The sequence below is a fragment of the Doryrhamphus excisus genome, chromosome 3, assembly GCF_030265055.1.
Source record: "Doryrhamphus excisus isolate RoL2022-K1 chromosome 3, RoL_Dexc_1.0, whole genome shotgun sequence".
Classification (NCBI taxonomy): domain Eukaryota; kingdom Metazoa; phylum Chordata; class Actinopteri; order Syngnathiformes; family Syngnathidae; genus Doryrhamphus; species Doryrhamphus excisus.
Genome location: NC_080468.1, coordinates 14,036,287 through 14,061,571, shown reverse-complemented (window position 1 = coordinate 14,061,571; position 25,285 = coordinate 14,036,287). Strand labels below are relative to the sequence as shown.

Sequence of the window (25,285 nt, the reverse complement as noted above, 5' to 3'; positions counted from 1 at the left end):
TGACCAAAGTTACACAAAACTTTGTAGGGAATCCACTGTAAATACCACTTAAATCATCATCCATTGTGTCTAGTAACTTCCTAAACAGCTCGTTTGTCCTCCTAAATAACCCACTTTTGAAAAGGTTATCTCATGAGAAAAACATCCTCTCTATTAATTTAAGTGTGTATTATTCCGAGGTACAATTCCACACATCTCTCTTTCAATTAATCCCAGCGGGAATTCAGCAATGCGGTAACATACAGCCATAAATTATTCAGACACTGTAAACATGGAAAAGCATGTCGAAATAAATGACTTGCTTATGAGATTCCAACTCAGCCCATCAACGCTGGCGCCTCACTACAAAGCAAGATGACACCATGGAAGGGCCTGTCGTGGTAATTTCCCTACGGATTACTATAGCAACCACACAAGCTCCCATCTATCCATACCCCAATCGGAAGATAATGGTTTGAAATGTGATTCGAGGCCCAACACAGTTGTTTGAATCCTGACAAGTGTCTAACCATGTTTTTTTTTCCAAACCGCATTCCGATAATTAAGACCTTAATCAGGCAAAGAGATTTGGTAATGCAAACTCCCCTGCAGCTAAATTCTTACATCCACCTCCCCTGTTAACACAATTTGGGGAAATGATGGCAGTTAAAGATTATCTGCTTATGAAATGAGATTGGAAATTGTGACCGGCTGATGGAAATAACCTCATCAAAGAGAATCGGGCCCCTGTTTGCAGACATCGATGGCCAGGGCTTGCCTATAAATTCCTGATATTTCCCCTGATATTCATCTTGTTGTCTACTTCAAGCTGTATGTCCAAAGTACTCAGTTTGAGTACTGGAACACAGCGTTACACATAATTCATTTTTCCGTTATCCGATAGGGAAATCCGATACAGTTCTGTTGTTGTTAGGAATGAACTTTATTTGTTCAAAAAATCTTTGGTTATGTATTCACTGTTCACTCTTCACGCTCTGTGATTGGCCAACACATTGAACACAGCACATTGTCGAAAAAAAAAATTACTACAAAAAAAAAAAAATGAAAATTGGAGCAGATTTAGTACTAAAAAGTAATGAGTCTAACAGATGACTGACACACATACACAGTACACATGGAGCTGAATAATAATAATAAACGCAGCAACTTCTCATCAACTCATGTTCATTTCAGACTTTAAATATCGTACTGATTTAAGACACTCCTATTTTGGGTTGACCACGCCCATTCCTGGTTCATGCCCACTTCCGGTTGATGCCTCACCAATTCCGAGTACAGATACGGATCGAGATCAGTTTGATGGGTGAACTTACGTATGTAGATATAGATATATAGATATAGATACATATATAGATATATAGATATCGATATAGATACAGATAATAGATAATAGATATAGATATAATAAATATAGATACATAGATATAGATATAATAGATATTAATATTGCTATAGATACAGACATATAGATAGATATATAGCTATAGACATAGATATACTAGATATAGATATATTACATACAAATACAGATATATACGTAGATATAGACAAAATAGATAGATATATAGATATAGATACATATATAGATATATAAATATATAGTTACATATATAGATATAGATACATAGATATAATAGATAAATATTGATATACAGATATATACATAGATATACTAGATATAGATATATTACATACAAATACAGATATATACGTAGATATAGATATAATATATATATATATGTATCTATCTATCTATACTATCTATTATATCTATATATCTGTATCTATATCTATTATATCTATTATATCTATATCTACGTATATATCTGTATTTGTATGTAATATATCTATATCTAGTATATCTATGTCTGTAGATATATATAGATATATATCTGTATCTATCTATCTATTATATTATATCTATATACAGATACAGATATAATCTATATCTATCTATCTATATCTATCTAGATATAGATATATAGATACAGATGCAGATATAGATACAGTTATAGATATAGGTATATAGATACGGATACAGATAGTGGTGTGCTCGCTCATCCCAACAAAATAAGCACGGAAACATCAAATAACATTCCGAATAAATCCGATCAGTATACTAAATTTGGCGGAATATTTGTCAAGCCTGTTCAAAAGGGCCGTTTTGCTTCTAAAAGCGCATTTGATATGGATGAAAATAAAAAAAACATAACAAGTCGTCCCTTTTCCTAAGTCATTTGAATGCCACACTGAAAAGCAACACTGGGCTAGGCTAATACATGAAAAAAGACTCGGCTGTCCAAGCACATTAGGAGCACAATGTATGGCATTTGATAATGAAACCCAAAGGAGCGTGTTGAAAAGATGTTTGCCTATGAAGCTTCTGAAAATATCCCCATATCGTTTAACCAAAAAACAATCCAACGCTAGCCTACTTTTCCTCCTGCCTCCTCCAGGCAAACGACATCCCTTGATGATGCTCCAAAACCCGTTCACACAACACTTATTTCCTGGAATCATGCTTTCAGTTTCGGGGGGGGGGGGGTCTCGGATGTTGTAAAAGGAGCCCACAAAAGGAGGAGCAGCTTTTTCATCTTGTTAAGGTTATCACATACAGCTGATACTTGCTTTGCACGCTCCAGTGTAATCCTCTCCTTCTTGTAAATGTCACATGGAATCAGCAGTGTTGACCTTGGGAGACATGGGGGCTAGATCTGACGATGTCTGTTTTTCCTGTGTTCTTTTTAAAGCTTGGGGTGTGTAATTGAGTCGAGTGCCAGGACGGCGGGCTTTGATGGTGAGCAAGCACGGGAGACCGCCGTGCGCACACACACACATACACACACACAAATAAAAAGCAAACAAAGCAACACAGAAGTATAAAACAGCAAAAAGCAACCATGATATGACAGGAAGTCTCAGTTGAATAAACTGACAACAGCCTGCAATTAAATCACACAAATGCAGGAAATCACCCCACCTGGATGGCACAGCGTGATCTTTTTTTACCTGCTTTAAGCACACCAAGGCCTATCCGTCCGCCACGCTGAGCGAGAGTAAGCACAGCTTTCTTCCGAGGAACTTTTGCGGTCCAAAAAACCCGGGCTTTGAAAGGGGTTCAATTTGACAAGCACGGCACCCACCGCAGGACATCATTAGTCCAATTTTGGCACTAAAGCCAGGAGTCGGCTGCATTAGAGACACCAAGACAAGCTGCGGAGTTGTCAGCTTCTGCCAAGACTCCTCTTGAGTCAACCTGCGCGACGCTACGCTTGTGTTGCAGATGCCCTTTTCTGTTGGAGCTTCACAAAATGTACACACACGGTATCGCACACTTTGTAGTTTGCGAGGCTAACACGCGACCGACAAGCACAGAGTCATCACATCATGCAATAATACGTTGGGAAATGTGTTAGCTACCATTCATTCAGTCATTTTCTATCCTCACAAAGGTCGCGGTATCCCAGCCAATCACAGGGCACATATAGACAAACAACCATTCACACTCACATTCATACCTATGGACAATTTGGAGTTGGCAATTAACCTAGCATGTTTTTGGAATGTGGGAGTACCCGGAAAAAAGCACGCATGCACAGGGAGAACATGCAAACTCCACACAGATAGGGCCGAGGGTGGAATCAAACTCGGGTCTCCGAGCTGAGGTGAGGGTAGGAACGCACCTTGCTAGCAGTTAAGCACAATTTAAACTCCACAGTGGTCCATTATGTTCATTTGTTGCATTACCAAATCAAATTTCAGTGTCCCTTACGCTGTACACAGAACACAATCACAGGGCCAGCCAATCACAGGGCACATATAGACAAACAACCATTCACACTCACATTCATACCTATTTGGAGTTGCGGACAGTGGTGCAGAATCTGTAAGCTCTAGAAAGCTTTCTGTGCGGGTTATTGTGTTTAGCTGCTCTGTAGGAGTCCACAACTCAACACAAAGCGTCGCAAATGAGAATAATAGGTTCCCTTTAAGCACCGGCACTGTATTCAAAAATTATGCAAATCAAGCTAGCCCAAATCGCCAATTAAACTAGCATGTTTTTGGAATGTGAGTCCCCGGAGAAAACCCACGCATCCACGGGGAGAACACGCAAACTCCACACAGAGATGGCAGAGGGTGGAATTGAACTCTGGTCTCCTAGCTGCGCTAACCACTCGTCCACCGTACAGCCCCTGTTATCTACCAGTTCTGACATAAATTGTAGTAAGTGGACCAAAAAATTATGTAGGTAACAGAGGGTTTGTTTGTTTGTTTGTTGGGCTGCACGGTGCTCAAGTGGTTAGTGCGCAAGCCTCACAGCTAGAAGACCCGAGTTCAATTCCACCCTCGGCTATCTCTGTGTGGAGTTTGCATGTTTTCTCCGGGTACTCCGGTTTCCTCCCACATTCCAAAAACATGCTAGGTTAATTAGCGACTCCAAATTGTCCATAGGTATGAATGTGAGTGTGAATGGTTGTTTGTCTATATGTGCCCTGTGATTGGCTGGCCACCAGTCCAGGGTGTACCACGCCTCTCACCTGAAGATAGCTGAGATAGGCTCCAGCACCCCCCCCGCAACCCTTGTGAGGATAAGCTGTAGAAAATGAATGAATGAATGAAATAAAGGGCACATTTTCCACAAAAATGATGGTTGCTTTTGAATATTTACCAAATATTTGACCTCATCTTACTGCTCTGTTGCTCTGTTCTTGGAACCTTGGCTTTCATCATTAATAAGGTAGGAGCTAGGAATTAATGTACATCCAATTAGTTTGTACCCATTGTAGTTTCACATGCTGGAACAATGTGAAATAATTATGAGTACTTTCTGTGCATCCTGGGGAGTTGGGAGATTTAATTCAATAATACAATTATTATTATGATATATTATTAGGCCTTTGGACAAAATGTCCTTTTTTAGTACTGGTTTGGGCACCATTTAAAGGGGATCTGTTATGCTTTTCCACTTTTATGACCTATAAATGTTTTTACAATGTTGTATTCTCGTGTTAAACGATACCAAAGCATCATATAATGAGGTTTGCACATTTGGAAGTGAGCCCTGAAAGACGTTTTGGATGGCCTATGCACTCAGTAAACACGGATCTAGGTTTCTGGAAGTCCTCGGGAGCGCTTGGGAGTGTGACCAATCACAGCGGAGTGGGTGGAGTCAAGTAAATAGACCGTCTGGGTCGGAAGCAGGAAGGCAGAAAGCAGTGCAGAATTTACATTATATTTACACTAATCCCTCGTTTATGACGGTTAAAAGTTTCCAGACCTGACTGTGATAAGTGAATTTCCACATTGTTTAAACATTAGAGTCCTCTAGACATGAAATAGCACCCCTATAGTAACCTTTACACTCATATTACCCTAAATATTAGACATTACTATATTGATATATACAGTATATGTACTATATATACTAGCTGTGATAAGTGAATTTCCATGAAGTAGGGTCTTTCCTTCATTCATTCATTTCTACCGCTTATCCTCACAAGGGTCGCAAAGGTGCTGGAGCCTATCCCAGCTGTCTTCAGGGGGTGAGAGGCGGAGTACACCCTGGACTGGTGGCCAGCCAATCACAGGGCACATATAGACAAACAACCATTCACACTCACATTCATACCTATGGACAATTTGGAGTCGCTAATTAACCTAGCATGTTTTTGGAATGTGGGAAGAAACTGTACATGCAAACTCCACACAGAGATGGCAGCGGGTGGATTTGAATCCCGGGTCTTCTAGCTGTGAGGTCTGCCCGCTAACCACTCGACCACCGTATTGTTTCTTATTTCCACTTTAAAACAACATTACTGCCTGCTTACCACCCAATGACATTCTGGAAACACATCCACCACTGGAGGTTGTGACAAATCAATCACGACAGAAATATTTAGGATTGCAGCTTGAAATAAACTTTCATCAAAAATGCAGTCGTTGGTCCGTATCAGTGCAGCGCTTTAAAGAGAATTGACTAACCAGCACATAAGCCTCCTTCTGGGTATTAACAGAAGCCTTACCGTCTATTCCAACTAGGTCAATCACATCCGATAATCCAAATTTTTAAATGATATTTCAACTCTGTTGCAGTCTGACTTCAATGATTTATTACGAATAGCAGGGGTTAGCGGTCTGATTTTGATTCAACATAATAAGTGAAACGGTAACATGCATCATCATATCATACATCATACATTTAAATAAATAAAAAAAGTTCACAGTTGGCCTGGATAAAATGGTATCAAAGACTTGGTCTGGTGATAGCTAATTTATTATTGCACAGAAGAGTCAAATTCCTGACTGAATGCTTGATGAGGGATCTCATTGCCCTGCAGGGATCTCGTTTGCCTGACTTGATGCTGTGAAACCACTGACAGGAGCCTGCAGGTCAAAAGGGTCCAAGAACCTTTCTGCCCCCGTGGTGGAAATACGCGCTGTGTTTGTTGCCATCACAGTGTGCGGCTCAGCATGTGTTTTCTGAATAACATTGTATATGGAATGAAAGCTTTGTTTATTTCTATCGCCGCAGTTCATTCATTCATTGAGCTAAAACAACATACGTAGCGTGCATTGTTGCGTTACTCACTCTGAGTGAAGCGTGGAGGGTTGTCGTTGACGTCAGAGAGAGTGACTGTGACGGTGGTGGTCCCGGATAATCCTCCTAAATGGCCTCCCATGTCCTTGGCTTGAAGGACCACCAGGTATTGATCCTGGGTCTCCCTGTCCATGTCTGGGACAGCTGTGCGTAGGATTCCTGCATGGAGACCACACATAAAAAGACACATTTTGTGTTGGAATGCAAGGTTTACAGTGTGCTTAAATCGTTTAATGTGCGCTTCCAGTCCATATTGAGGTACACAGTATGTTTTGGGGTAAGGAGAGGGTGTCGTATGACCGGGTGGCATATGGCATATGTGGTTATATGTTGCAGGGGGGCATTCTTCATGACTGCAGGCCCTCATCTGTGTGGTAATGACTGGCATTTTCAACAGGACAACGGTGCAGTTGACAATGCCCACCTGAAGGACTAAGGTGACTCATTTGGACCATACTGCGTATTCATTTGATCTAACTTGATGGACATCAGTTCCAGACAGTGGATGACCTCATCTTCAACCCGTGGAGCAACGTTCATTACCAGCAGCCTCCTAGAAACACTGGCATCAAGCACACCCAAACCCAAAGAATGGTGTAGGTACTCATTACTAGCCACAAATCTTTCCGAAAGCAATGGTATACATGGAAAGGAATATTCCAATCACGTGTATACATGCGCCGCTATAATCAACCAGAATAGTCAATGGGGCATGCCCAGTAAAACGTAAACATCAACATCACGTGATACCGACTTCCTCCAGTTTTTCTTTCACTTGTCGGAATAACTTCGTATTGCCAGTTTTTCGTTCGTCCAGTCTTGAAATTTAGTTTGAATCAAAAACAAACTTTCCGCAGCACTCCAGTGCCGATTGTTCGCCTCCATGTTTTTAAAATCGAAGAACGTCTCGAGCTGCGTGTTACGTCATATCTCAGCATTCGCTGAAAGAACACACCCGGGAACAGGAAAAGATAAAATTCAATCTTGCTAATATTTTATAATTAAGCTTGGCACATGTTTTATATGGAAATGCATTTTCTTTATTAATAAAACTGGACTTGTGAATGGCGTATAGAAGGGTTTTAGATTCTGTTCCACAGATAGCGCTAATGCACACGAAAGCTGCTTGCCAACCGCCAGTAAACAACAGAAGAAGAAAAACACCACGAAGAAGAACGCGCCCTGACAACTTTCCAATTGAGCGGTTACAAGATACCTCAATCGGATTGGGAAAAGGAATATTCCACCCCGAGAACATTTTTGATCAGTTTCACTTTAAAACAATAAATTGCTGATTCAAAAAATGTTTAGTCTCGCTCCCATTTCTTCGTTTTACATTTTGAAGCTCTACTTAGAAGCAGTGGAAAATAAGTGGTAGGTCTCGAAGATAAACCAGTAGGTGGAATGTATTAATACCACATGAAGCTTTCTTGTAAAAAAATCATGTGGTAACTGAAACATACAGAAAAAATAAAATAAAATTCCAATACTGCTCATGTTTCAGGCTAAACACACATCAGCTAACAGTTAGCTAACACACGTACACCAACAGTAAATGCAAGCTAGCAGTAGCATGAAGTTAGCGAACTTCAAAACAAAACAACTTTTGAAATAGAAAATGCAACTATGTAAGTGTTTTATACACCAATATACTTACAAAGACGATCATTTCCCAAAAAACAAGCGTTGAGAGCAACTTTCGGTGTCTTTATGAGGTTTTCCTGCTTCGTTTCTGCTGTGAAGCTAGCCTGCTTTTCACCGAGAGAACAACAAAGCTTGTCTTTATGCAAGAGCACTCACTCTCTAGTGGGCCAAAACGATACTTTTTAGAGATGATGTCTCACTCTGTAAACTTTTTAACCTTAACGTTTTATAAAATTGTATTTTGTATTTATTCTATACCGTTGTATTTATTAGAACTTTTAGCTATTTATTACTTACATTTTAACTAACTTATGAAACATATTAATTATTAATTCGACCCAAAGACATGACAACCCACACTTGACGTTATTCTTGATCGATTCCCTGTGAAATACAGAATTAAACACTTCACCTCAACTACTTGGGTGTTAATAATTGGGCACGATCATATTTTAAGATCTTGTGATTCCTTGAACCTCAAAGATAGTGAGGCAGACATTTCAGCTACCAGGCTCCTCTGCTGTGGAAACATATTCTGCTTTAAGTTTAGGAGGCAAGCTCGTTCTCTTTATCCCTAATTTTGCTTTTTTTTTTCTTTTTTTTTTGAGTAAGCTTGTAGCTTCTAGTTAAGGCTGAGTCAGACTCAGCCTTGAACCCTGTCTTAGTTATGTTGCCATGGACTGCCAGAGGACAGCATGATGCACTGAAATCCTCTGCCTCCACTCTCTTCCTCTCATCCATGTGCATTCATATTAAAAGTATGGTGGGGGGAGAAAAAAAAAAAAAAAGAAACACCCTCTGGTAGTTTTAGTGCTTTCTCATCTTTTTTTATGTTTCTGCACATTTTTGAGGAAAATTTAAGATACTGAACTGAAATTGCAGCCTCGTTTTGTTGCAACCACTGCTCTTATTATTATTTGTATTGGGCTTTGAATCGTAATTCCGCAAAACAAAATGTGCTGCACGGTGCACAAGTGGTTACCACGCATGCCACACAGCTAGAAGACCCGAGTTTTCTCCGAGTACTCCGGTTTCCTCCCACATTCCAAAAACATGCTAGGTTAATTTGCGACTCCAAATTGTCCATAGGTATGAATGTGAGTGTGAATGGTTGTTTGTCTATATGTGCCCTGTGATTGGCTGGCTGGCCACCAGTCCATTTGAAAAAATGAAAATGAATGAATGAATATTACAAATTACCCATTTATGGTAATGGTTTAATTTATTTTGAATTCACAGTTCCACAAGTCGGCTGTGCGGTGTTCGAGTGGTTAGAGATTTGCGCGCAAGTTCGATTCCCCCCTCAGGCATCTCTGTGTGTGTGCATGTTCTCTCCAGGTACTCCGGCCAACCTCGCACCGCCAGAACTGATTTAATTTTTATTATATATTTACATATAATGCCATTCTGTTTTATGATGTTTTAAAAAAAAATATATATTTTAAAAAGTTAAAATTAAAAATGATATTTTAATTTTTTTATTTTTTTTTATTTAAAAAATTAAAATTAAACATGTTTTTAAAACATCATAAAACAGAATGACATATGTACATATAATGCCATTCTGTTTTAGGATGTTTTAAAAATTGTAAAAAAGTTAATTAAAAATATATAATTATATGTACATATAATGCCATTCTGTTTTATGATGTTTAAAAATAATAATTTTAATTTTTAAAAATAAATACAATTTTTTGTTTAAATTTCAATGCAGATCCAGTAGCTCTGAAGTTGGTAACCCATAACAAGATTGTGTTTCCAGTTACCCAGTGCCCTGTGATTGGCTGGCCACCAGTCCATGGTGTACCCCGCCTCTCGCACCGAAGACAGCTGGGATAGGCTCCGGCACCCCCCGCGACCGTCGTGAGGATAAACGGTAGAAAATGAATGAATAATATCATAAACCACCAAACGTTATATTCATCTTTAGCCTGCCTGCAGTCGACCAATTCTCTGTTTATTATCCAGCTTTCCGTTCCTCTCTTCGGTAATCCAGTAATTGTGGGTGTTTTGCTACTAAAATACGGTATTTATCTTGTCTATAAACCTTTAGACCAAATTGAACTTATTAACATGAATATGACTGTTCATTTAATATTTCACACACTGCTTGGCCAGTCGCTACACGTGTTAATGAAGTGTTATTATGTGGTGTAGGGGCGAGATGCTCTGCACATTTTTCCCGGGAAAATTAACAAGCAGTCATCACATGTGAGGAAGTGCGTGAAGAAATAAAAGCATCCGACGTAGATTAATTGTATCCACTGGGATACGTTGGATTCTTTGGTCTTTATCCACTCCCACAGAGATTGGAAGACCCGGGTGGGAAAATATTACCTTTTATTTACACTTAAGGTAGCAAAATGGCTTTTTTTTAGTAATCAGTTTTTATTTACTTGAGTTTTAAGTTGGTATTTAAGTATCCGAGGATCCTGCAAATTTGTGATTGAACTGCAATTTTTTTTTATTTTTGGTCACAATTTTTTTTCTCCAAAAATAGGCAATTTTTTTCCCCAAAAAAACACATCTGATTCACCATAAGTGGGCAATAATTTACGTCAAGGGTGTAAAGTAACACATGTAGATATGTAAATAAATTATATATATTTATATATTATATATACTGTGATATCGGTAAACTAAATATAATACAATTATTATTGTATTATTTTCCAAAAAAAATGTTTTCAAATCTGTTGACTGATCCAAGAGGTCACAAAAGACCCCACAACAACATCCAGGTCAGTGTTCATGACTCCACCATAAGAAAGACATTGGGCAAAAACGGCAGTTGTTGCTGCTAAAGATGGCCACCAATGTGGCTGAATGACAACAATTCCGCAAAATTCCTCCACAGCGCCGTAAGAGACTCATTGCAAGTTATCACAAACGCTTGATTGCAGTTGTTGCTGCTAAGGGTGGCCACCAATGTGGCTGAATGACAACAATTCTGCAAAATTCCTCTACAGCGCTCTAAGAGACTCATTGCAAGTTATCACAAACGCTTGATTGCAGTTGTTGCTGCTAAGGGTGGCCACCAATGTGGCTGAATGACAACAATTCTGCAAAATTCCTCCACAGCGCTCTAAGAGACTCATTGCAAGTTATCACAAACGCTTGATTGCAGTTGTTGCTGCTAAGGGTGGCCACCAATGCGGCTGAATGACAACAATTCTGCAAAATTCCTCCACAGCGCTGTAAGAGACTCATTGCAAGTTATCACAAACGCTTGATTGCAGTTGCTGCTGCTAAGGGTGGCCACCAATGTGGCTGAATGACAACAATTCTGTAAAATTCCTCCACAGCGCTGTAAGAGACTCATTGCAAGTTATCACAAACGCTTGATTGCAGTTGTTGCTGCTAAGGGTGGCCACCAATGTGGCTGAATGACAACAATTCTGCAAAATTCCTCCACAGCGCTGTAAGAGACTCATTGCAAGTTATCACAAACGCTTGATTGCAGTTGTTGCTGCTAAGGGTGGCCACCAATAAGGCCGAATGACAACAATTCTGCAAAATTCCTCCTCAGCGCTGTAAGAGACTCATTGCAAGTTATCACAAACACTTGATTGCAATTGTTGCTGCTAAGTTATTAGCTTTAGGAGGAAAATCACGTTACTCACATAGGGCCATGTTTTCACCGCCTTAATAAAAGTAAGTTACTACTTGTATTAGTGTCAAAACATATTTTTCCACAATTCCAAAATGTATTTTCAATGCCAAAACATCCGGTAAAGTTCTAGCGCCACAGAAGATCAAATAAAAACTATGAAAGACGGGCATTTGGGGAGCACAATATATTGTCACGGGTGTCATACTTTAATGGCACCGAGAAATCCATTACAGATTGATCCCCTCCTCCATGTGAATGGCCTCATTGTGTGACATATGACCGGATTCTGTGCCGGCACATAAATCGCACGCTACGCTCGGCCAAACACCAACGACGACAGCCACGGTTTAGATGACTCGGCAGATCAACCTTTAGTCACATCCAATCCAACTTGGGTAAATAAATAACGGCAACATTTCTCATATTTCACAAGTGTGGCTGATTGAGTGTGGACAATTTGAATACGGGTGTTGATGATGGGTGCCGTGTAGAAACGGCGTGATTGAAACAGGGAGACGAGGTGAGAAGAAGACGGACATGTTGTGAATACTAAACATTGTCTCTCTCTCTCTCTTTCTCTCTCTCTCGCTCTCTCTCTTACTGCACAATTCAAATTCAAATGCACTGCCGATCTCTTTGCCCTCGCTCCCTCCAGTCAGCAATCAATTGTTAAAGATTGATGTCCACTGAGCAACAACGGGTATCTGCTCTCCGTGACTCACATGAGCAAAAAATAAAGTCTCACTTGGCCTCGCTAACATCTGCCGACTCTTGTGGAGATAAACGCTACCGGTGTAATGCACACGTCAATCAATACAACATGTGTCGGACATTAATCCTAATTCTTCACCTCTGAGAACCAATTTTTCCTTAAAGGTTGAATGCATATGGATAACAGTAAACATGTATGGTGTACAAAGGTACTGTCAAATTTTCTCAAACACCTCTGGGGGGTGGGGGGGTCTATTTTGTTGATCATGAAGGTAGTGTAATGCATAAACGGCACTTTTTAAAAATTTTCTTAATTTTAAAAAACTTTTTTAAGGCTTTAATCCTCATAACGTGTTAGCCTTTTATTGTGGCCACCCAAAGGCACACATGTGAGATTAAAAAAAACATTATTTTTTTTTGTAAATGTTTCATAATTTTTTCAACTTTTTTAAGGCTTTAATCCCATAATTTTTGGACCTTATTCCCGTAACGTGTTAGCCTTTTATTGTGGCCACCCTAGGGCACACCTGTGAGCAGACAAGTGTGGGTATACCGTCCAGCGTAATGCATATAGATAATCGTAAACATGTACGGTGTACAAAGGTACTGCCAATTTCTTTCAAACACTTCCTGGGTGGGTGGGGCGGGGTCCTTTTGATTATCACGAAGGTCATTAGCGTCACCTTTTCAAATTTTTTCACAATTTTTAAAAAGTTTTTTACGGCTTTAATCCCATAATATTTGGACTTCATTCTCGTAATGTGTTAGCCTTTTATTGTGGCCACCCTAGGGCACACCTGATTTCTGTGGAGTTTATATGAGAGGATGAAACCCACAAGTGTGGGTACACTGTCCAGCGTAACCGTAAACATGTACAGTGTACAAAGGTACTGCTGAATTCTCTCAAACACTTCCTGGGTGGGGGTGGGGGGGTCCTTTTGTTGCTCACAAAGGTCAAACACATAAGCGTCACTTTTTAAAATTTTTCATAATTTTTTCTACATTTTTAAGGCTTTAATCCCATAATATTTGGAATTCATTCCTGTAATGTGTTTGCCTTTTATTGTGGCCACCCGAGGGCACACCTGTGAGATTGTGTCTGTGGCGCTCACAAAGAGAGAAAGTCCTATTTATATTTCTGTGGAATTTATATGTGCGGGCGAAACCCACACAGCAGACAAGTGTGGGTACAGCGTCCAGCGTAATCGTCCACAAACCACTGCTGACACGTGTCTTTTTGATTTGCTTCATCCAGAGCTCGTAACTTGGAGCTATTGTGGGCTTTTGTTGTGCGGAAACTGGCCCTAACAGCAACAAGACATTTCTGCCAGCTCACACTGGAATCAACCTAGCGTGTGTGTGTGTGAGGCCGGATCAGGGGGGGCACACAAGTGGTCAAAAGCGGGAAAGATGGAGGACTAAGTGTGACAAGAGAGCGGGAATCCGTTAGTGTGTGTGTGAGGAAAGCAAATGAAAGGAAGTGGAGGGTAATACCCATGACCACTTGTTTGCCCGTCTTTATTCAGTATGTGTTTGCACTTCAGCATCTTGGGTAAACTGCAGGGTCTGTGTATTTGTCTGTGTGCGCTCGCTGGTCACACAATCCGACACACTTGCTCATTCCAATGCGACTCAACGGCAAGATAATATGACGCAGTATTGGATGGATATTAATGTATATTCATCTAACAGATAGTCAAATAGCCCATTGTGACTGTAATTTGCTGTATTCATTCATTACCCCCTGAAGCTAATAACTGGTTGGGCCACCTTTAACAGCAACAACTGCAATCAAGCGTTTGGGATAACTTGCAATGAGTCTCTTCCAGCGCTGTGGAGGAATTTGGCAGAATTATTGTCATTCAGTCACGTTGGAGGCCACCCTTAGCAGCAACAACTGCAATCAAGCGTTTGGGATAACTTGCAATGAGTCTCTTCCAGCGCTGTGGAGGAATTTGGCAGAATTATTGTCATTCAGTCACGTTGGAGGCCACCCTTAGCAGCAACAACTGCAATCAAGCGTTTGGGATAACTTGCAATGAGTCTCTTCCAGCGCTGTGGAGGAATTTGGCAGAATTATTGTCATTCAGTCACATTGGAGGCCACCCTTAGCAGCAACAACTGCAATCAAGCGTTTGTGATAACTTGCAATGAGTCTCTTCCAGCGCTGTGGAGGGATTTTGCATAATTATTGTCATTCAGCCACGTTGGAGGCCACCCTTAGCAGCAACAACTGCAATCAAGCGTTTGTGATAACTTGCAATGAGTCTCTTCCAGCGCTGTGGAGGGATTTTGCAGAATTGTTGTCATTCAGCCACGTTGGAGGCCACCCTTAACAGCAACAATTGCAATCAAGCGTTTGTGATAACTTGCAATGAGTCTCTTCCAGCGCTGTGGAGGAATTTGGCAGAATTATTGTCATTCAGCCACGTTGGAGGCCACCCTTAGCAGCAACAACTGCAATCAAGCGTTTGGGATAACTTGCAATGAGTCTCTTCCAGCGCTGTGGAGGGATTTTGCAGAATTGTTGTCATTCAGCCACGTTGGAGGCCACCCTTAACAGCAACAATTGCAATCAAGCGTTTGTGATAACTTGCAATGAGTCTCTTCCAGCGCTGTGGAGGAATTTGGCAGAATTATTGTCATTCAGCCACGTTGGAGGCCACCCTTAGCAGCAACAACTGCAATCAAGCGTTTGGGATAACTTGCAATGAGTCTCTTACAGTATTCATTCGTTCTACCATCGCGGGGGTGCTGGAGCCTATCCCAGCTGTCTTTGGGCGAGAGGCGCGGTACACCCCTGGACTGGTGGCCAGCCAATCACAGGGCACATATAGACAAACAACCATTCACACTCACATTCATACCTATGGACAATTTGGAGTCGCTAATTAACCTAGCATGTTTTTGGAATGTGGGAGGAAACCGGAGTACCCGGAGAAAACCCACGCATGCACGGGGAGAACATGCAAACTCCACACAGAGATGGCCGAGGGTGGAATTGAACCTGGGTTTTCTAGCTGTGAGGTCTGCATGCTAACCACTCGACCACCGTGCAGCTGAGTTTTTTTTTTTCATTCATTCATTCATTTTCTACTGCTTTTTCCTCACAAGGGTCACGGGGGGTACTGGAGCCTATCCCAGCTGTCTTTGGGCGAGAGGCAGGGTACACCCCGGACTGGTGGCCAGCCAATCACAGGGCACATATAGACAAACAACCATTCACACTCACATTCATACGTATGTACAATTTGGAGTCGCTAATTAACCTAGCATGTTTTTGGAATGCATGCACGGGGAGAACATGCAAACTCCACACAGAGATGGCCGAGGGTGGAATTGAACTCGGGTTTTCTAGCTGTGAGGTCCGCGTGCTAACCACTCAACCACCGTGCAGCTGAGTTTTTTTTTATTTTATTTTTTTAATTACATTTTGATAAGCTTTTAAAATGTTATAGCGAAACTACTTAGCAAGTGGCGACATGGTCGGAAAAAATGGGAAGAAAATGGGAAGAAAGGCTAAAGAGATGCACCATTCTCTACAATACAGTATGTATTTTGGGTTGGGTGTGTATATATATAAAAAATATATATATATATATGTATATATATAGAAATACAGAAACCCACTGACCTGTCTGGGGATCGACTGAGAAGTACTGTTGGCCCTGCACCAGCGTGTACACCAGTTTGGCGCTGTTCCCGTAAGTCGGGTCATCTGCATCCGTGGCTGTCACCTGGATGATAGACGTCCCTGTAAGGGAGGAGAAAGCGGGAGGGAGGAGGGAAAAAAAGGGCCAAAGGGCGGGAAATGGAAATTGAGGTTGGAAGTCCCAGAAAAACGGGGAGTGAGTGTAAGTCAAAATAAGTGAGATGTGCGGCAAAAGGAGTAAATATATGGCATGACTTCAGGTGCGTTTATATCCACACAACCTTCTCTCCATCGCCTTCTTTTTCAATCTTTGTCACAGTAAAGTGTGACAAATACTTTATTCACCTAATCTAAACACCTACACAAACAAACCCTCTCACTCCTCGATGCCGCCGCTAACCTTCTCCCCCCCCTCCCCACCACCGCCTCCCAATGTCTCACTTCATTTCTCTTCATCTCCGTCTCCAATTTCTTTTTGCTCCCTCGTTCAATCGGACCGTCTGCCGCTTTCACGCTTCTCCTCTTACTCCCCCTAAATCTTCTTTCTACGGCTCACGGAGTGTCAATTTGGCAGGAGCGTTTTTGAATTACTTTGCAAAAAAAATATATTAAAAAAAATGGAAATAAACACATTTGAGATATTTTTGCATTCATATGCAGCACACTTCTAAATTGTATATTCACACGCTTAGGAGCAGGGGGAGTGACATTTCTTCCGTGACGCTCAAGTCCGACAATGTGGGAGGAAGACGAGGATTTCTGAAAGAAACTGCTACATTTTATGTGATTGAAGGCAAAAAATGTGAGAAACAATAGTTGTGTGGGGGGGCGTGTGTGTCCACGGAAACGCGAGTTAAGTGAGCCACTGAAGCGGTTGACAGGCAAATTATAAAAAATATAAAAATCAGACCTGACTGCTTAATGTTTAACCCGTTTTGAGATGTTTGACCTTCAATGTAATTACATTCTCCCTCACGCTTGTCGTATCAAGACACAAAAAGAGGAACTGTGGCCATTCCGCTGCCACCCCAGGGAAACTAAATGTATAAAATGCACAAGAAAATTACTTTAAATATCTTTTCATATTTTTATTGTCCAGCATATATTGAAGTCTTGAATTAGTGAACAATCTCAACCCGCTATAAAGATCAGCTGCTCATAAACAGCTGACAATGTTATTAAATAATACGAGGGGTATTATTTAATTGGGATCTGCCCCTACAGCATGCTGGGAGCATCCACTAATACACAGTGCACCTAGGTGCCCTTGTACACTCCAGTTACTATACTATACATGAAAAAGTAAAATAATTATAATAATAATTATTATTATTATATTAATAATTATATAATTTTATAACATATAATATATATATAATATAATTATATATTATATAAATTAAATTATATAATTAAATTATATTACTTTTTTCATGTATATATGTATATATATATATATTATAAAATTATATAATTAAATTATACTACTTTTTCATGCATATATATATAATTAAATTATATTACTTTTTACAATAACTTTTTATTAAATTGTTTAAATATTATTTTTACTTTTTTAAAATATATTTTTATTAATTTTATAATATATGTATATATATATATAATATAAATTAAATTATATAATTATATTATATTACTTTTTCATGTATATATATATTATAAAATTATATAATTAAATTATATTACTTTTTATGTATATATATATATATAAATATGTATAATTATATAATTAAATTATATTACTTTTTATAAATATTTGTATTACATTTTTACTTTTTTATATAATTTTTTTACTTATTTAAATATTTTTAATTAATTTTATAATATATATATAAATTAAATTATATATTTAAATTATATTACTTTTTTCATGTATATATATATATATATATATATATTATATATTATAAAATTATATAATTAAATTATATAACTTTTCAAACTGTTTTATTTATTTTATAATATATATATATATATATAATAAAATTATATAATTAAATGATATTACTTTTTTATGTATGGTACATCAACTGGAGTGTACAAGGGCATACATATATATATGTATATATATATATATATATATATATATATATATATATATATATATATATATATATATATATATATACATACATGGTGATGGTGACAGCTTGACCACACCAGATTAGGATTTTCTGTGTGTAAAATGTCCTCATAAGAACTAAGTGCAGTCAGTCAGATAGCAAAAACCTTAAAAGAGATTGGAACCTACCCAGCTTCTGGCATAAATTATTTAAAATAATACAAAACTTTCTCCTGGCTTTTAGAGCGCAAGAGTAGTCCTTCAGAGTGGAGTTTAAATGTAGATTAAAGTACTTTTTGTACATACAGCCTCTCTGGAGCTCATGCTCTGAATTGCAATCTCAAGGCACATTCAGTCACTCCAGATCTTTGGGTAATATGAGGGTGACAAATTACCTCTCCACCGTACTCGGCATTTGGATTCTGAGCACGTCTGTCATATTGGAGATGATCTTTTAGCGGCCGTGGAAATATTGTCAGGTTACTTTGTTTTTCACATTTGTGTTCTTCCAAGTGAGAAGTTAAGATAATACATTCACAAATTTGGGGGTTAATTTGGAATATTGCGTGAATGATTATTCTGTTTTTGTCTTTCTGTAAAACATAAATAATTAACTCAGATCAGAGGTGCATAATTAAATGATCACCGTTTGAAAATTTTTCAGTTTCAGTTTGTTTCCTTGTTTACGTTATCAGTTTCATGGTTTACTTTTTCAGTGTGTTTACATTCGACAATGAATGCTATACATATATGTACATACAATCGTCCCTCGTTCATAGCGGTTAATTGGTTCCAGATCCGACCACTCTAAGTGAATAAAAAATAATAATAAATTACCACTTCCACACAGAGTGGGAGGAGAACTTTTTTTTTCACTCTATGCAGTGTTAAAGCACTGTAATGTAAACTGTCTGAATGTTTTGTATATGAATATGAATATAATTTTGGCTAATAAAAAAAATATTACAAATGTAATTCATTTTTAACTGCGACATAACAAAGCTGCGATAATCAAACCGCAATATTTCGACTTTATACTTGGAATTTTGTGGCTTCATTATATCATGTTTTTTTTTTAAATTACTAAATCATGTGAAATGACCACTTCCACACAGAGTGGGAGGAGAACCTTTTTTCCACTCTATCATGTGGGATTTGTCATGGCTGACTTTATGACTTCACACAGTATTAAAGCACTGCAATGTAAGATGTCTGAATGTTTTGTATAATTACTGCGTCTTAATATGCGTGAGAATATGATACATCACTAATGCTTCAATATGTTTTGGCTAATAATAGAACATAGTCTCCAACAGTAAATTAATTCATTCATTGTTTAATGTAAAAAAAAATAATTACAATAAAAAAATTATTATAAATTTAATTAATTTTTAACTGCGACATAGCAAAGCTGTGATAATCGAACCGCAATATTTCGACTTTATACTTGGAATTTTGTGGCTTGTGTTTCAATACGTTTTAGCTAATAATAGACCATACTCTCCAACAATAAATTAATTAATTCATTGTTTAATGTAAAAAAATAATTAAAAAAAGACTGCAATATTTCGACTTTATACTTTATACATTAATTACTAAATCATGCTCATGGTTCAATATGGCGCATTACTAAAAAGCCATTATTGTGCTCCCTAAGGGATAGCTTTTATAGCAACAAGCACAAGCAATTTGTATTTTTGTATTAATTTGTATTTTTGTATTAAGTGGCTAATTTATTGGTATTATGTCTGAGTAATGCACTGAGTAAAAGAAGTGACTAGAATGGTGTCAGTTCACATCTAATAAGCTTAAAAAAACATTTAGTAACTACAAATATATTGGATTTTAAAAATAAAGGATCCCACCAAGGAACCAATTAACAGTGATAAATGAGGGATTAATATACAGTATATAATAAATGTCTTCATTTTGCAACATAAAGCTTGATGATGTTTGACAAGCTTTGCTCTTTGAATCTCTATCGAGCACGACTGAATGTGAGTGACTTTTAGTTTAGGGGTCTCAAACACGCGGCCCGCGGGCCAAATGTGGCCCCCCGCCTTGATATGAAAGTTTAATGTTAGTGCGGCCCGCGCAAGTTTGATATGGATGCTGTATGGTATCATGTACCCAGAAAAAATTAATACGTTTGATTAATGTTCATGTTAAAGGTTAAATAACTGTTAGCATGTGTATCAAGACCCTGCAGTTGCGCAATATGTTGTAAATAAAAAGAGTATAAATGTGACTATAGTCGTGTTTTGTCATGTCTACAGGGCTCTAATAATGCTTTGTTCATTTTAATCTGAAAAAAAATATTTGTCTACCCAGCAACTATATGTGGTTTCTTAAGTTATTATTATTATTATTATTATTATTATTATTATTATTATTATTATTATTATTATTATTATTATTATTATTATTATTATTATTATTATTATTATATTTATTTATTTATTACTGATTGATTTTCTTTATTCTTGATTTGTTTATTTATTTTTCATCTTATTTTGTGTAGAAAAATAAAAAGTAAGATATTTGATCTTTCTCGTAGAAAATTGGAACCAAAGCAAAGTTTTTTTTAATTTTTTTGTTTTTAATAAATGCGTTTTTTTTTGTTTGTTTTTTTGGAAAACCTGATGCGGCCCAGTCTCACCCAGACCCCAGCTCCAGTGGCCCCCAGGTAAATTGACTTTGAGACCCCTGGTGTACACGAACACAGCCCTTCGCCACAGGGGGAAGCCTGGAGCAAAATAATGATCAGTTTATGGAATATATTATTTGCAGGTGAGGTCAAGGTGGGTTGCTATGCCGACCAGTGACATCAGTTTGTCCTTTCCTTTCAAAAGCAGCGCATTTTCATAATGAGCATAAAAAGTCCACAGAAGTGTCAGGACGCCGTGTACCTGTAGTAGCTGCAGCGACACAGTATGCGGCACCTAACAGGACTAACTGTCAACTTTATTTGGTAGATTATGAGAACCGCAAGTACTGTTTTTGGGGCAGTGAAAGTCATGTATTGTTTACATATTTTTTTTTTTTTGACATTGCCGGACATTTACATGCAAAGGCTCAAGTGAGTAGCGAAAGTTTTGACATTGTGCTCATGAAAGGGGTTTCAAGGTCCAAGTCCCCCCCTCTCCCCCCCAGCTCTGTATCAGGGGGTCCACCCTAAAGGACCAGAGGTTAACTTCCCTCCACCTTCACGTCTGTATCCACCTTTTTTGGCTAGAAATTGTACTTTCTGGGGACTCGCTTTTTCCACTCAGGAACGTCAGTGCTCACGTGGGCAATGACAATGAGACGTGGAACGGGTGACTGAGAGGAACGGTGGTTGTTGAGGCAAAAACTTGGGTATAGGGGGAGTTTGCTGAAGTTTTGGGAGTTCTGGAGAGCTACATTGCCATTCTGGCGAACCACCCAGGAGGAGGAAATGGTGTATGGTGGAGAATCAGATGCTGACCGGTCTCTGGTTGAGGTCAGCAACATTACCATTCTGGCGAACCACCCAGGAGGAGGAAATGGTGTATGGTCCCCTTCCTCCTCCTGGGTGGTTCGCCAGAATCAGCTGCTGAAACCAAACAGTGGTACATACATACGGTGTATGGTGGAGAATCAGCTGCTGACCGGTCTCTGGTTGAGGTCAGCAGCTGATTCTCCACCATACACCACTTCCTCCTCCTGGGTGGATCGCCAGAATGGCAATGTAGCTCTCCAGAATTCTCCAGTGACTTCGGCAAAGTCGGAGAATTCTGGAGATTCTGGTCGGTGGAAATGCGCCATTCTGGCGAACCACCCAGGAGGAGGAAGTAGTGTATGGTGGAGAATCAGCTGCTGACAAGTCTCTGGTTGAGGTCATTCTGGCGAACCACCCAGGAGGAGGAAGTAGTGTATGGTGGAGAATCAGCTGCTGACCGGTCTCACGTTGAGGTCAGCAGCTGATTCTCCACCATACACCACTTCCTCCTCCTGGGAGGATCGTCAGAATGGCAATGTAGCTCTCCAGAATTCTCCAGTGACTTCGGCAAAGTCGGAGAATTCTGGAGATTCTGGTCGGTGGAAATGCGCCATTCTGGCGAACCACCCAGGAGGAGGAAGTAGTGTATGGTGGAGAATCAGCTGCTGACAAGTCTCTGGTTGAGGTCATTCTGGCGAACCACCCAGGAGGAGGAAGTAGTGTATGGTGGAGAATCAGCTGCTGACCGGTCTCACGTTGAGGTCAGCAGCTGATTCTCCACCATACACCACTTCCTCCTCCTGGGAGGATCGCCAGAATGGCAATGTAGCTCTCTAGAATCTCCAGAATTTTTCGACTTTGCTGAAGCCACAGAAAATTCTCCACCATACACCACTTCCTCCTGAGTCTGCTGAAGCCACTGAGAATTCTGAAGAGCTACATTGCCATTCTGGCGAACCACCCAGGAGGAAGTGGTGCATGGTGTATGGTGGAGAATCAGCTGCTGACCGGTGAGGCCGGTCAGCTGATTTACTGCTAAATCAGCTGCTGACCTCAACCTGAGACCGGTCAGCAGCTGATTCTCCACCATACACCATGCACCACTTCCTCCTGGGTGGTTCGCCAGAATGGTAATGTAGCTCTCCAGAATTCTCAGTGGCTTCAGTAAAGTTGAAGAATTCTGGAGATTGTGGAGTGGTGTATGGTGGAGAGTCAGTTGCTGACCTGTCTCTGGTTGAGGTCAGCGCTTCCTCCTCCTGGGTGGTTCGCCAGAATGCCAATGTAGATCTCCAAAATTATCCGTGGCTTCAGCAAAGTTGAAGAATTCTGGAGATCTTGGAGTGGTGTATGGTGGAGAATCAGCTGCTGACCGGTCTCTGGTTGAGATCAGCGCTTCTTCCTCCTGGGTGGTTCGCCAGAATGGCAATGTAGCTCTCCCTAATACTGACTGTGTAATACCGACTATGATAATACCGACTGTGAAGACCTCCGCATTTCCACCGACACACCTTTCAATGATTAAGAAGTCTGGTGAGCTGTCCTATTTTTGAGGCTCAGGTGGGTAAAAAAGCTCCTCGGTGGCAGAGCTTAGGGTGTGGTTGAGATCCTCAAGTTCCTAAAATGTGTCCAACCAGTCTCCATGTACTGACCACTGTTTGGATACGCTACCAAATTCACATTGAACCAAAGTGAAAAATCCAGTACCTATATTTGCCATCTCAGGCACCGTGGCGCTGTAGGGTCCTTCGTCGAAGACAGGCGGGTTGTCGTTGATGTCCTGCACCCGGATTATAAACTGTGATGAGGGCTCCAGGGCACGGTCCGTCTGCCTGTCAGTGGCCGTGGCAATGAGACGGTACTCATCCTTCTCCTCACGGTCCAGCGGCTTTGTGACGTGGATGTTACCTGTCTTCTCATCGATCACAAAGACAGAGCCCGCCCCTTCGCCTCTCAGGACATATTTAGTGCGTCCATCATTCCTGTCCATGTCCGTGTGGAGCTAGGTGGGGGAAGGATGGAGAGAGGGGAATATAAAGAGGGAATAAAATGTGAGTATTGAATAAACACTTAAAGTATTATTTATACATGTTCTACCATGTTTATACCATTCATTCATTTATTTCCTCACGAGTGTCGTGGGGGGTGCTGGAGTCTATCCCAGCTGTCTTCGGGCGAGAGGCGGGGTACACCCTGGACTGGTGGCCAGCCAATCACAGGGCACATATAGACAAACAACCATTCACACTCACATTCATACCTATGGACAATTTGGAGTCGCTAATTAACCTAGCATGTTTTTGGAATGTGGGAGGAAACCGGAGGACCCGGAGAAAACCCACGCATGCACGGGGAGAACATGCAAACTCCACACAGAGATGGCCGAGGGTGGAATTGAACCCTGGTCTCTTAGCTGTGAGGTCTGCACGCTAACCACTCGACCGCCGTGCAGCCGCCATCCAAACTTCATTCATTCATTCATTTTCTACCGCTTTTTCCTCACGAGGGTCGCCGGGGTGCTGGAGCCTATCCCAGCTGTCTTTGGGCGAGAGGCGGGGTACACCCTGGACTGGTGGCCAGCCAATCACAGGGCACATATAGACAAACAACCATTCACACTCACATTCATACCTATGGACAATTTGGAGTCGCTAATTAACCTAGCATGTTTTTGGAATGTGGGAGGAAACCGGAGTACCCGGAAAAAAAAAAACCATGCATGCACGGGGAGAACATGCAGACAGTGGAATCAAACTCTAGCTGTGTGGCTTCGCTAACCACTTGAGCACCGTGCAGCCCAGGAAATTGCCAATGAAATGTCGTTGCCTGGCTCCCGTATAATAATAAATAATAATAATAATAATGTGGATTCATCCAAAACATGTTGTGGCATCATTGTTTAGATATTTTGGCTAAATATAGATGGCTAAATTTGTGTCAAAGTTAATGCTTAATTGCTTAATTTTGACAAAAAAAACATAAAAAATTGCTTCAATATATAAATTTTGAGCTAATAATCGGGCGTAATCAAAGCGAGTATGACTTTATAATGAAACAAAAAACGCGACAGAATGAGGCTGCGAAAGTTGGATCTGCGTATTTGCAGGGTGCTGTCGCTTCCTTTCTCGTCACGCTGCAAACCTTGTCATGAACTCCACTTTCCGTGATCTCAAAGATATCCGCAAAACACATGCTCTCCTGTGTGCTCTTCAAGCTGCGGTTCAATTCCCAGCAGCTGTGACGTCCAGGAGCCGACTAGACCCCCGGCCATTTAATGAAAGCCCCAAATCAAAGGAATAATGAACAGCGGACCAATCAATTATTCCCTAACTAATCGGAATGTATGAGGGAGAAATGGCGAGCGTCGAGGTACATGCTGTATCGATTTCAGCCTTGAGTTGACTTTTATTAGATGAACTCCTGGTGGGATGGTAAAGTAGCAGAGCGGCCCCGTCTTCTGCTGGAGGTAATATCAGGCAACGCTCTGGCTACCCGCTAGCAAGATGTGCGGAGCGCAGCATTCAATCGCA

General features: G+C 40.1%; 1 protein-coding gene across 4 annotated transcripts in view; it reads right to left on the bottom strand.

The window, feature by feature from the left end:
- The window catches only part of LOC131125304 (uncharacterized), a 291,220-nt gene that overhangs the window by 89,566 nt on the left and 176,369 nt on the right, over nt 1–25,285 (bottom strand). For all 4 annotated transcript variants that reach the window (XM_058066734.1, XM_058066733.1, XM_058066736.1 and 1 more), the window contains 3 exons: nt 23,463–23,757; nt 16,201–16,320; nt 6,590–6,757 (listed from right to left, as the gene is read on the bottom strand). In XM_058066734.1, coding sequence (XP_057922717.1) covers nt 6,590–6,757; nt 16,201–16,320; nt 23,463–23,757 — 583 coding nt within the window. The remainder of the gene's footprint in view (nt 1–6,589; nt 6,758–16,200; nt 16,321–23,462; nt 23,758–25,285) is intronic.